Source organism: Ambystoma mexicanum, chromosome 2p, assembly GCF_040938575.1.
Source record: "Ambystoma mexicanum isolate Mex_15411 chromosome 2p, UKY_AmexF1_1, whole genome shotgun sequence".
In the NCBI taxonomy this organism is placed as follows: Eukaryota; Metazoa; Chordata; class Amphibia; order Caudata; family Ambystomatidae; genus Ambystoma; species Ambystoma mexicanum.
In genome coordinates, this window is record NC_090923.1 from 1,100,319,528 (window position 1) to 1,100,333,902 (window position 14,375).

The 14,375-nt window shown below is 47.9% G+C and overlaps 1 protein-coding gene across 2 annotated transcripts in view; it reads right to left on the reverse strand.

Moving 5' to 3' along the window:
- Nucleotides 1-14,375, reverse strand: part of FERMT3 (FERM domain containing kindlin 3) — a 331,919-nt gene that overhangs the window by 119,262 nt on the left and 198,282 nt on the right. For both annotated transcript variants that reach the window (XM_069645099.1, XM_069645100.1), the window contains exon 12: nt 1,843-2,061. In XM_069645099.1, the coding sequence (XP_069501200.1) occupies nt 1,843-2,061 (219 nt within the window). The remainder of the gene's footprint in view (nt 1-1,842; nt 2,062-14,375) is intronic.

Consider the following 14,375-nt stretch of genomic DNA (forward strand, 5'->3'; position numbering starts at 1 on the left):
TCCGTGATTGGCAGAATCACTGGGGCATTACAACCCCGGGGACCCGGTAATGCCGGAGGCATAGTTCTGTAAATCTCCATTCCCAAGGAGTCCTATAGGACTCCAAGGGGATAGTGACCATGGAAACACTGGTTCCGTCTATGACAGAGCTGGTGTTTCCATGTCCGCCTGCAGGCGTGTGGTGTTATTTCTGCCAGGTCAGACCTGGCGGGAGTGACACCTCCCGCCTGCAGGACTCGGAATCAGCCGGTCCGGAAACAACAGTGGCAGCGGATTTACCACCACCGTTGTTTCCGGACCAGCTGACTTGTAATGAGGCCCATGTCTAATTGAAACTTTGCATTGAATAATCCAGCTAAAGAACTATTTAAAGTGTTGGAGGAACTCAAATCTGCTGTCCCCCTTGATACTGTAAAAAGGTCAGCTCTGTTATGACTTTGCCAGTTACTCTGGTGACAAAGTAAACAAAATCATGACTGAAATCAATCTAAAATGTCCTGTTCTGCTTTGAACACTGCCGACCATTCCATCCTACCGGGCTGATTAACTTCACTCGGTATCATGGGAAAAGCCCTGAAATGGTTTAATTCATGCCTATCAGATCCAACTCAAATAGTGGCGCTGGCCTAGTTTTAATCCTTATCCTTTTCTGTGGCATGCGGTGTCCCCTAGGGCACAGCTCCCTCTCTCTTACTCCTGATTCTATACCTCTAACTACTGAATGAATTGTTCCATTCCGTCGGAATGGAGATTTACACAAAAGCAGATGGTACCCACATTTTATTACGCTGTGATGGAGATTGTCATACTACCATCAATGTATGTTCTTTATGTATGGAAGCAGTCAGTGAGATCCTGTCGTGTGGTCCTCCTGACAACTGAGAATGTAGATTGAGGCCGGATATTCTTGGTCCCTGTCCTACTCCATATAGTCAAGTGTATAATCTGGGAGTGACTCTTGATAGTCAGCTGACAGTGATTCTGCAAGCCAGTTAAGTGGGTGATTCCTACTTTGCTCAGCTGAGACAGCGCAGGAAACTGATTCATCTTTTTCCTTTAACCATGAGATTTGCCGTAGGCAATATTTTCATATCATCCAGAATACTGCAATTTGATCTATAGGTCTTCCCAAGTATTTGTTTTACAGACTCAGCAGAGTTCAAAATACCACTGCGATGATCCCTGGGCTTAGACAGCTTCTTTGTCTGCCAATTGCCAAGTGTGCTAAAATCACTCTTGATGGTGCATACTGCCTATTATCAGAAAGGCCCCACATGTCTTTCTCAAAACTGTATAAAATATAGAACCAGTCACTCTTTATGCACAGTGGATTTAAATATCCTGTAGTCCCTGATGAAACACCATGCAAACTTGGTTCAGCACTAATTTGTATCTCCAGCCACGAATCTCTGGCACTAATGTCCTTCTCCTCAAAGAATTCGGAAAGCCAACTAAGGTATAGAAACATCCTGAACATCTTTCAATTTCTAACATAGCCATGTTAAACAATTAAAAAAGGTTTTCCTTTGGAGTGCAAGTTTGGGATTTCCAAATAAACTAAACTAAACCAATGAGGCTCTCACCACAACCCAGCCTATAAACAAATCTATGACTAGGCATAAACCAATTGGGTCCTCACGTGCACCCAATCTCAAATTAGTATCCACCAATTGGACACCCTGTTGCATCATACCAGTATGAGAAAATTTTTGCAGGCATATACCAGAAGAATTGTTACCCCACCTAATCAGAAACACGATCCTTGACTTGGCAGTCAAGAGAAGGACTGGCATGACCCTAATTACTAACAGCAATTTTGACAGGTGATTAGCTATCCCTCACCTGCTTGGGTTTGAACTTCTTCTGGTAGCGGGGAGACACCAGGGCCAGCGTATTTACATTGTCGGCATCAGCAGAAACCTGCAAACTGTCTGGGTTTGATTTTTGCAGGGTGAGGAAGGACAAGATGTTCTCGATCTCTGATTGGTACGTGCTGTCTGCCATCGTCTTGCCCTTGGAGGCCAGGCGACAGGCCGCCATCCATTTGGCATATTGCTGCTCCTGAAACAACAACATAACATTATATAACTCATACTTTTAAATCCTACTACAGTTCCGAAAATAATATATTTGCCAATAACATAACTGTATTTTTGCTTTTGATCTGATTCTCTTCTGAAATATAGGTATGTTTGAGATTTAAAGGTGCATAACTACATGAATCATACCAGGTAATTAATACTGATGGCTAGACCATTTCTGACAACCACATGAATGCCCTTGTGGAGCACCAAGGATATGATCCTGAATTCCATGGGCAGCAAATAAGTGCAATAAAATTGCTATCTGCTACACTGACCCTGTGCCAGATTTTGCATAATATCCAGGATTTTTATTTAACATTTATACTGGATTGACTAGAGAAATGGCAGGGGAAGAAAACCTTTGCAGAATTGAGGGAAATTCTTATGTAAGACTTTGTAAGTCAACTAATTATATAGCACCGGGTGAGCTGGAGAATGTCCTTACCTATGTGTGATGAACGAGACGCGGACACAGAGGACTCAAGGTGTTTGCCATTAACTTTTATTAAATGAAAACAGGGTTGGAAAATGAATCACTGTCCCTAGCCTAGGAGGTATTTCTCTACCTCAACCAAAAACTAAGGGTCCGTCGTATGTCAAGATATCCAAAGCAAAAATGGTCTGTCTCTGAAATCCTATCCTAGCCCTCACACTCTGAAAGTAAATTTAAGGTGCCAAGGGAAATGGCTCTGACTTGCAAAGTGCACATGTTCAAGTTCAACAAAAAGGCATAAATCCAACAAAAGTTCCAAATTGATAATGTTCACAGTTCCAAAGAACCACTTTCTTCCCCAGGTTTCTTTTCACCAAATAAAAGCCTATCCTAATACCGTCACTAAAGCGCATGCCCTGGCCCCCCTCCCCACCACCACGCTACCCCGCTTTTACCACCTCTCCTCCTGTCACTGCCACCATTCTGTAACCCTCACTCCTACTCTCTTCCTGACCGCTGACCCACGCATGCTGCCTCTGCATCCTGATCGTGCGCATGCACACCCCCATCTCGCATCTGACGCTACCCCTGACCCTCAACTCTCCGCCGCTATTGAGCAGAGCGTCAATGTGCAACTTTGCGCTACTTATGTTAGAACATTATGCCTCACAGTGCCCTGCCCTTCCGTGATACTACATTGGGTGCACCAGCTCTTTGCGGCTGTTCTAGTCAGCTATCCCTGTCAGCGTCGCATCTTGGACTCTGATTCTATCAGTTAACTATCCTTTGCTTCACTTGTGTCAATATTACGATGTTGCACCTTCTCTGTTGTGCTCCAAAACTGTTTTATTGTTGTACATTTTTGTCTAGTTTGTCCCATTGATTACCTATTAATTACACCTGGAACAATATTAGGAACTATGCCAGTAGGGATACTACCATCTTAAAATAGCAGCCTATCTTTCACAAGGTTTAACCTCACCCTGGTTCAAGTCTATTCTGATTATTTGTCAGCTCTGCGATTCACTTCAGAACTCTAAACTACTGTTTTGACAATTGTTTCCCCGGCCTACCATTGCCGCTATCGCATAGACTGTGCACATAGCCCTGCTTCCTCCAGACCGAGGCTAGCACCTTTCCTACCATTGGCTCCATGGCCAAAGTATGGACTTTCACCTTAACTATGGCCACATTACTACCACTCCTAAACACCACTATACCCTCCAAATTCCTCCTGCCCCTTGATTACTGCCATATGCCTAGTCCTGCTTCAGTAGACATAGCAAGTCCTACCACCACAGACTCAGTGAGCAGTGATCACTTTCTCATACCTAGTCAGTGGATACTGCAATATACCCTACACCAAACATACCCTGCTCTATAGCTGTCAGAAATGCCAGACTAGGTTATGATATGATATGGCATTTTTAACGTGCCTATACACAGGTGTTTCAAGGCGCGGCGAGGCATGGGAGGCGGAACAGTGGGGAGACAGACAACAATCCTTTTAGGGCAGGTGTCATTCAGATTGTGCAAGTGCATGGGAAGGGGGAAGGGGAAAAGTGCAGGGGTGGGAGGGGACAGTTTAGTACATGGGATAATAGAATAAATAACAATAAGTAAAGGTACTGCCAGCACGTGGCAAGTGCAAGGGTAAGTGCAGACATCAGTTGTCAAGTGCTAGTAGTGGGACTGTAGGGATACAGAAAACAGTCCCCAAGCGCGAGTGTTGCCAGGAAGTCAGTGTGTGTCTGGAGGGGGAGGGACCTGGGCCCAAGATCAGAGGGTGGCCAGGTAACCAGTGCAGTTTCAGCCAGGAGGTCAGCAGGGGAGAGGAGGAGAAAAAGCAGAAACAAAGAAAAAGGTTTTGTGGTGCTTCTGGAACCACAGATGATTCTCCTCAAGTTTCATGGAGGCATGGAGGCTGTTCCAGAGGGTGGCCCCAGCCAAAGAAAGAGATCTACCACCAACGTGTTGCTTGGAGAATCGACTTACCCTGAGGGAGTTGGAGGCAGAAGAGCGAAGAGCTCAAGAAGGAAGATATTTAGGAAGAGAGAGTTGAAGGTATTGAGGCCCCAGGCCCCAGAAGGCCTAGTGGACAATGCAGAGGGTTTTGAACTTAATCCTTGCAACCACTGGGAGCCAGTGCAGAGATTTCAGTCCTGGAGAGATACGATCCCTGGGCTTGAGGCCAAGGACAAGTCTCGCAGTCCTGTTCTGGATGAGTTACAGAGGGCGCAGAGTAGAAGCAGGCAGATTTAGAAAGAGGATGTTGCAATAGTCCAGCCTAGAGAGAACCAGAGTTCTGGTTCAAAACCCTCCCAGAGGGTTTTGAACTTAATCCTTGCAACCACTGGGAGCCAGTGCAGAGATTTCAGTCCTGGAGAGATACGATCCCTGGGCTTGAGGCCAAGGACAAGTCTCTCAGTCCTGTTCTGGATGAGTTACAGAGGGCGCAGAGTAGAAGCAGGCAGATTTAGAAAGAGGATGTTGCAATAGTCCAGCCTAGAGAGAACCAGAGTTCTGGAGACAGTGAGCTTCTGGGGAAAGGAGAGGAAAGGAAGAATACCTCTGAGGAGGTGCAGCTGGTAGTATGACTTCTTACAGACGTCAGAGAAGTGAAGAGAGAAGGAGAGTGTGGAGTCGAAGATGACCCCGAGGTTTTTAGCCTCACAGGTGGGAACAGGACGAGGGCCAAGAGAGGCCAGCCAGAGAGTGACAGGAAAGGAGGGAGCAGGTGTGCCGATGAGGAGAATCTTGGTCTTACTGGCATTAAGGCAGAGATCATTGGCGGCACACCACATAGCAGACAGACAGTCAGAGATGAGAGAGGGAGAAGAGGTGGCTCAGTGTCATCCGCATAGCACTGGAAGTTGTGGCAGAGCGTGGCAATGCGGTGGGCAAGAAGTGCCAGGTATTGGTTGAACAGCCAGGGAACACCACAGATATAGATAGAGAAGAGGAAGGACCCAAGTTGAACCTGGGAGGGTCAGTCAGAAAGGAAAGAAGTCAGCCACGACAGGGCCTGACAGGTGATCCCCGGGTTATCACAGACAGTTGAGCAGGATGGCATGGTTGACCGTGTCAAAGGAAGAGGAGAGATCAAGTAACATGAGGACACAGGGGGTGTTGTAATCAAGGTTGGAGAGCAGGTCTTCACGGATGTTCAGGAGAGCAGTTTCCATGCTTCCGGCAGCTTTGAAGTCAGATTGATGATCGTGGAGACAACCAACAGATTCAGTGTGAAGTTTGAGGTGGGAGATGGACAGCTTTTCCAAGAGTTTGCCTAGGAAAGGAGTGATCGAGATAGGGCGAAAGCTAGCCGGGCAGCACGGGTCAGCAGAGGAATTCTTAAGAAGAGGGTGCACAAGGGACTGCTTCATGGGGGAAGGGAAGACTCCAGTGGTGAAGGAGTGGTTGTAGAAGTTGGCCAGGGCAGGAGCCAGGGAGTCGATGTGGTCCTTGATGGTTTTGGAGGAACAGGAGTGAACCTGTTTTGACAAGACTTTCATCGATCGGACTTGTCTAGAAACCTCATCTGGGGATGTGATTCTCGCACCAATCCCAAAAAATACATTTATGTACAAGACTCCATCAACCAAATCAACTTCAAGCAATCCAGATCTCGCTTCTACTACCCACACAGTCCACCTACAGGCTTCTAGGCCCCCCCATGCCACCTTTGGTACCAGAAACCCCTCATATCAAAGGAGCTCTTATTAACGCTATATCCCTGATCGCTCATGCGCTAGATATAGCAGATCTCATCTCCTCTAAATGATCTAGATTCTTTGCAGTCACAGAATAGTGGCCTCACCCAGCAGCAGGACCATCTCTCTCGCTAGGACTTCCTGAAGATTATACAATCATCAGAGCCGACAGGACCTCCAGCAGAGGTGAGGGGGGGTTGCTTTTATTGCAAAAAAGCAGTCTAGCCTTAGAGAATTTGCTTGCCAGCAGATCTCCTCAGGAGAACTTCTCTCCATCAAACTCACCCTTTCAACCGCTCACACACTACTCATACACCTCATATACAGACCACCTGGCCCTCTGTCCACCTTTCACAAAATCATGCTTTTTGTTGATCTGAACTTAGGCCTACACGACCCCCAAGATATCAAAGCCATAGCCCTAGAAAATTCTGTAACAGAATTAGGCTTTTCCAGCGTATTTCCGAATCAACTCATAATAAATGCAGAAACCTTGACTTGGTAGCTGATCTAAACTGTAAAACTAAAGTCCTCTCTAACTCTCTGTGTGTATGGTCAGACCACCACGTCATATCTTTTGAGATTCATGACATCAGTAGCCCCCTCTTCTCTAGCCAACTAGTCCCACCTGACCTAACTAGAAACAAGGGGCGTGGCTACGAGAGCCATGTAGGAGGACGCGTTCCAGCGGAGCTCCCGAGATCCTGAACAGATCCGGGCAAATTAGTGCGGTGTGACTGCTTATTGAATACCGACGATACGCATGCCAGCGTGTGAAAGTGCTACCTATGCACTGTGAACTTTTGGAGGACATAGTAGCTACGGCGGCGAAGATTGGAGAAGAAAAGTCGAGAGACGTTGAGGACAAAGGGCGACTCAAAATGGCCGACATAGGCCCGAGACGGAATAGAAAAGAGTAGCGGGAAGACCTAACCAGGCCAGCGTGCAGTGCGCCCACTCATCATTCGGAAGACCTGCACATCCCCAGAACCATGTCAAGTAAGGCAGTGCGACCCAAGGCGAAACAGCCCACGCTGGACGACTTCACCAAGACGTCCCCGGGCCGGGACGCCACCAAGAATAAAGATGCATCGGCCGTGGGTGGCGCGACGCCTTCGAGCTCTAATCAAGAAATCCTGGCGGCGATTGCGGACCTGAGAGCAGCCTGGGAGTCGAAATTAGAACTGGCTGTCTCTGAATTAAAAACGGCATTGGACCTCAAAGTTGGGGAGGTCCAGGAGGACGTCAATTTGCTGAGACAGGACGTTAGGGTTCTGGCAGAGCGCACAGAGTCCCTGGAAAAAGAAGTTGGCCCGAATACGGCGGACTGCGCCACCCACAAGGCAAAACTGCATGCCCTAATTCAAAGGGTGGGCAACTTGAAGGAGGGGGAAGGATGAGCCCGTCGCAACAATATCCGCATTGTGGGCCTACCGGAGGGGACGGAGGGCCGTGACCCTACTGACTTTGTTGAGACCATGTTACTGCAGGAGATACCCGGAGGGGCCTTATCCCAAGGCTTCGCAGTGGAAAGAGCGCATAGAGCCTTAACGAGGAGGCCGCCTCCCGGAAACCCGCCTAGACCCATCATTGCCAAAATTCTTAACTACCGCGATCGGGAAAGAATATTGGAACATTTTCGAAAAGGAGGCACGATCAAGAGAGGAGCAGCAAACATCAAGGCGTATCCAGATTACACTCTAGCTGTGCAGCGGAGCCGCATGAATTTTGGGACTGTGAAACGGAGGCTGAGGGAGGCAGGTTATAAATATATGTTGCTTTACCCTGCAAAACTGAAGGTTATACAGGCGCATAAAACTTTATTTTTCGAGACCCCAGAGGACGCCATGGAGTGGCTCGACACACAGGGGTGCCCCCAGGAATCGGCGGACCGGCCCCAGAAGGACTCGGAGGAGCTGCGGAAGGCGTAAAATGGCGTCGCAAGATGGCGCGACTCATGGACTTTGAGACTTGATTATAGTCGGTTCGGAACCTTCGGTATGGAAGGTCAGTTGGTTGTACTGTTTGTCGCAAACACTGGGATTATTATCGAACGGGAGCCCCATGGAGCGATACTCTTTCCCCACAATAGCTTAGGTTAGGTGGCCATTAGGGCGACCTCACCCTACTGGGCTCCGTGCACTGATCGGTGATTGCGGAACTAGATGTGGGGGTGCCTGAGCTCTGTTGTTGAAGCTGGGCAACAGTTGGGGTTTGGTTGTGTGTGTAGTTAGTTGGGGAATGAGCTTATTCGCGGAGTGGCTGCAGTGGGACGCCTTCTGTGTCATGCGAACTGCTGGAGGTTCCTGCAAATGGGGTGGGAAGACACATAATTGCCATGGGTGACCTTAAGATTGCCACCTGGAACGTTCGCGGACTCAATAATTACCTGAAAAGAAATAAAGTCATGTTGTATCTTAAACGACAGAAGATCGACATTGCCCTGCTACAAGAAACGCACCTGACCCAACATAAACTAAACCTTGTAAAGAAAAAATGGGGTGGCACGGTGGTGGGCTCCCCGTACTCAGCCTATGCCAGGGGTGTGCTGATCTGGGTGGCCCCGCATGTCCCACTCAGAATTGTACGAGAGGAGGTAGACACGGAGGGTAGGCTGGTAATACTAAGGGCACTGATTGAGAACAGAGGACTGAGTATTATTAATACATATGCCCCCAACCAGAATACTGCTATATACTTCAGGACTTTATGTACACGCCTGGGCCCGTGCGCAGAGGAACCGATTATCTGGGGGGGGGACTTCAACTGTGTTGTTGACCCCAAGATAGATAGGTCCGACAGTAAAGTGGACAGGCCCACCCCGGCGGCTAGGGCTTTACGGGTACTATTAGACGATTTTGGACTAGAAGATGTCTGGAGATTGAAACACCCCACTGCCTTGCAGTACTCTCATTATTCGGCCCCTCAACAGTTGCATACGAGACTAGACTATTTCTTTGCCACGCCAGAAGTGGCGATAGCAACTACTCAGATTGAATACAGAGCGAAGGTCCTGTCGGACCATTCGCCCTTGGTGATGGCCTGGCAATATGGCCGCCCCAGAGGGCGGATACCAACATGGCGCCTTCGGGCAGAGGCGCTCAGAGACCCGGTCTTCAGAGAGGATATTAGAGAGGCGATTATAAGGTACTTTGAGGAGAACACGGGCAGTGTAGATTCGGCTAGTACACTTTGGGAGGCCTTCAAGGTGGTATTGAGGGGCGATGCTATTTCCAAATCAAAGGGCCTTCAGGGGGGGGTTCTAGCTGAGCTAGAGAAAGTGGAGAAAGAATTGGAGCGTGAATGTACCAGAGCGGGGGGGGACACAGACCTAGTACTCGAATTACAGCAACGATGCTCGGAGCTTTGGGAGCGGCTTTGTGACCTCAACTACAGGAAATACGTGGAGAGGCAGCATGCAGGCGGTGACAAAACTGGTCGCCTACTGGCATGGCTTTATAAGAGGGAAACCCCTAGGGCCCCGATCATGATGATAGAAAGGGAAAATGGGGAGGAGGCTCACACTCAGGAAGAGGTTAACGCTGCTTTCTTAGATTATTATAAAGCGCTGTATGAGGACAAAGGGGAAGACAATCTGGATAAAATCAGGGACACACTGGAAGATATGGAATTGCCTAGAATTAGTGCAGAGGAAAGGGAGGAGTTAGATGGTCCCATTACGCTAGATGAACTGGAAGAGGTGGTGAAACGGCTGCCTACTTGCAAGACCCCGGGCACTGATGGACTCCCGAGTGAGTTCTACAAAACATATAGCGCAGAGATACTCCCCCCTATGCTGGAGATGTATAATGAATCATTTGAGGGAGGCCGATTGCCGGACACGCTCAGAGAGGCGCTGATCGTGCCGCTACCCAAGCCTAACAAGCCGAGACAACACTGTGGGTCGTACAGACCGCTGTCGATGTTGAACCAAGACAGTAAGATCCTGACAGCGGTCCTGGCGGACAGGCTACGCAAGGTCATCGGCAGACTGATACACTCGGATCAGACAGGTTATGTCCCTGGCAGGAATATAACCCATAATCATAGGCGGCTCCACCGGCTGATCGAAGAAGGGAACAGAAGAGATGAGGAAATGGCAGTGATCTCCTTAGACGCAGTCAAGGCATTTGATTCGGTGAGGTGGCCGTGGCTGTTCGCGGTCCTGGGGGAATACGGGTTCGGGCCAGGCTATATCAGATGGGCGAGGCTGCTGTATAGCCAGCCAACGGCTAGGGTGCGCACGGGATCGGTGATATCCGATAAGTGGCGCCTAGGTAGGGGTACTAGGCAGGGTTGTCCTTGGTCCCCGATGTTATACATATTGGCCCTGGAACCCTTAGCGGTATATCTTAGACAGCAATATGACCTGGTGGGCATCGAGGTGGGAGGAGAGAGCCACTTGATATCCCTATATGCCGATGACTTGCTGCTGTACCTAAAATATCCAGAGGAGAACCTCCAGTATGTTTTGGAGGTCATGCAGAAGTATGCCGAATTGTCCGGCATAGCGGTTAATCCCGGCAAGTCGAGCATGTTCCCCCTAGGGTATTATTCGAGGGTCCCCACGGAACGCTTACCGGTATTACCCGTGCCTTGGGCAACCGAGTCCTTCCGATACCTCGGAATAGACATATATCATACTGTGGTAAACGAACATCTGCACAATACTGCAGTTGCTGTGGATAAAATCCGTGCGTCCATGCGATTTTGGGAGAAGCTGCCGCTGGCGATGATAGGGCGGGGGGCGTTGCTTAAAATGGTTGTCCTGCCTAGACTGTTGCATTTCTTCAACAACATACCATACTTAATACCTAGGAAGTTCTTTACCAAACTCGACAGTATGTGCAGGGACTTCCTATGGCACGGCACTCGCAACCGAGTGGCACTGTGGAAGCTGCAAAACTTTTACGATAAAGGAGGGATCAAATTACCACATTTTGAGGCCTATTATGTAGCGAGCCAATTGCAATATGTTACACAGTGGCTCTCTGATGAGGAATCTCCCGAGTCTAGGTTGGTTGGGACAGATTGCATCCCGTTTTATTTGAAGGAGATCATCTGGGTCCCTAGACAGGACTTAAATCTTCGCCCTGGCATGCTGTTACTTGGGTGGAGAATGTGGCGTAGAGCATGTCGGCTACTGGAAAGCCTGGACCCGTGTTCGCCGCAAGTGCCACTGGTCGCCTTGACTGCGGGGGATAGCCAACTTAGGAAAATGATCAGAATATACTGGGAATCGGTTGGGTTGGCCACGTTAGGAGATATATGGCAGGATGGGGCCATCAAGGATTTTGCAGACCTAGAAGAGGAGACTGGGTTACATGGGGGCCAATACGTTACATACCTCAGGTTGGTACGGATTATCCGAAAATCTTGGCCTGAGACGGTGTTAGCGGAGGATCCGGACGCCCTGATTGACACGATATATGATATATCAGAGGGCGGACACGAGATTTCCAGATTGTATGAGGTGGTGATGTCCCGAGTGGGAAAGGACCTGATGGATTTGAGACTAGAATGGGAAACGGAGGTGGGGACTCAGATGACTGATGGGATGTGGGAACGGGCTATGAGATATCATAAAAAAGTGTCCAGAAATGCTAGATTACAGCAAATCCAACTATATATCACGCACAGAGCGTACATGACCCCCAAAAGGATAGCTAAGTTTGCGAACACAGGCAGACAAGCATGTCCGAAATGTAACGAGGAGGACGCGGACATGACGCATATGTTCTGGTCCTGCCCAGTAATCGAAGTCTTCTGGGGAGAAGTGTCACAGAAGTTAGCAGACAAAGGGGTCCCGATAAGCATTGACACGGCCTGGGCTTGCCTCCTAGGGGGGTTCCCCAGACCGAAGAACACCAGACATCTGGGGAAACTGAGAGACCTAGCGTATATACTCGCTAAGAGGAGGATAGCCATGAACTGGAAGCAATGCTACAAACCCAGGATAGAGATGTGGTGAGGGATCTGCAAAAATGGGCGGAAGCTGAAACCATGGTCTGGCAAGAGGCATGCAGTAAATGTGGGGAGGAGGATGTGGGCAACCTAGTAGCCTGGAGGTTGTTAGTTACTGGTCTGTTTGGGGTGCAAGGGGAACCTACTGCCTCGGAGGAGGAAGACACCCGGCCACTCCAGGTCGATACAGAACTACCCTGTCGATAAGCTCTTGGGGGGGGAGGGGGGAGTGCAGTGTTGTGTTTTCTTAAGTGTCAATTGTCCTATTGTACATAATGCCACAAGTTTGTTTTGTACTGTTTTCATTTAAAATAAAAATATATTTAAAAAAAAAAAACTAGAAACAACTGTCTGATCACCTTAGAAAGCATACTCCCTCTCCTGTAGCCTATCACCAACCCCCACAAGGTCCTAGATAAAGACCCTGCCAATTTAGTGGCACTCTATAACCAGAACCTACTCCTAGCTCTTGACCAAATCGCTCCGCTCAAATTGAGAAAAGCTAAACCCTCCACTCATCTAAACAAATGGTTTTCATCAAACCTGAAAGCCCTTCGCAAATCCCAAAGATGCTCAGAAGCCATCTGGAGGAAAAAAACCCTTGTCACAAAACAGGGAAAACTTCAACAATGCCTCCAATATTTATAAAACAGCCATCCTGAAAACTAAACGTTACACTTTTAATAATAGAATCCAAAATGCCAAATCCAGTTTTAAAGAGATCTTCTCCATCCTCAAAGAGCTTGAGTCACTTATCCCCCCACTTGATTCGTGCATCAAAGATGCCCTTTGGTGCACCAACTTTCAAAAGACACTTCTTGATAAAATCGTACTATTACAAACAAAAATTGAAGGCAAAAAACTCAGCATCACACCAAGCATCAAATCTTACGAACCAAAACCGACACTTGCTAATTCCAATTGCTTATTTGAATTCTCCCCAATCACGACCAGAGACAGAAGCCATAATTGCTAGCAATAAACCTTCCAGATGCCAGGGAGATATCTGCCCAGCCACAATCATAAAACAAGGTGCAAAAGAATTTTCCCCTTTTATCACTTCTTTAATGAACTCCTCGTACGCCTCATGCTCCGTCCCAAAAAATCTTAAAAATGCCTGTGTCATGCCTCATCAAAAAACCGCATCTTGACCCTAGCATGCCCACCAGCTACATACCGATAACAACAGTCCCCTTTCTTTTGAAGATACTGAATAAAGCAGCCTATATCCAAATTTAGAACCACCTCGAAACAAACAACCTACTTGTCCTCCGACAACCCGGATTTAGACCAAGACATGAGACAGCACTCTTGGATCTAAAAATCCAAATAGATGAAGCTAAAGATAATGGAAAACCTGTCTTACTCCAAATACTTGACCTTTCGTCAATGTTCGATTTAGTCGATAACAACATTCTAACCACACATCTGACCACATCAGCCTCCTTTTCCCCAAAAGCCGCTGCTTGGGTCCAATCCTTCCTCTCAGACAGATTTATGAGGGTCTTCGCTCCCTCAGCTTCAGCAGAACCTGCTCCTATCACGTGTGGAGTCCCACAGGGCTCCTGTGTTTCACCAACCCTATACAACATATTTACAAAGCTTCTGTTTGACCACCTAGATGACATGGGCGTCTCCTACAAAAACTATGCGGATGATTTGCCAATTCTCCTCTATCAGGTTCATATGATAAAGACTCTACACGCCTCAACAAAATCTACCTCAGAATTCAAGCCTGGATGCCAAGACTGAGCTATTGCTCATTGGCTCCAGGCATCGCCTCAACAAACTAGATGCTCAATATAACACATTCAATATAGATGGGAACAGCAACCAAGTGTCTAAGGATGCCAAAACACATGGAGTCTACTTAGATTCCACTTTATCCTTGGCCAAAGAAGTCAATGGAACTGTGTCAGCAACTGCTTACACTTCCAAATTAATAAATGCATGCAGACCCTTCCTGTCCACAATCAGCTGTATCACGCTTGCAAGAGCTCTCATTCTCTCCAAACTGGATTATTGTAACACTTTCTACTTAGGTACTAGCAAACGCAACCTCAATAAGTTACAAGTGTTGCAAAATAACGCCCTCAGATCAGCTCTAAACATTCCTCGCTCCAACCACATTTCACAAGCAAGACGCCTCAACAACTGGCTCCCCATACAAGATAGGATCACATT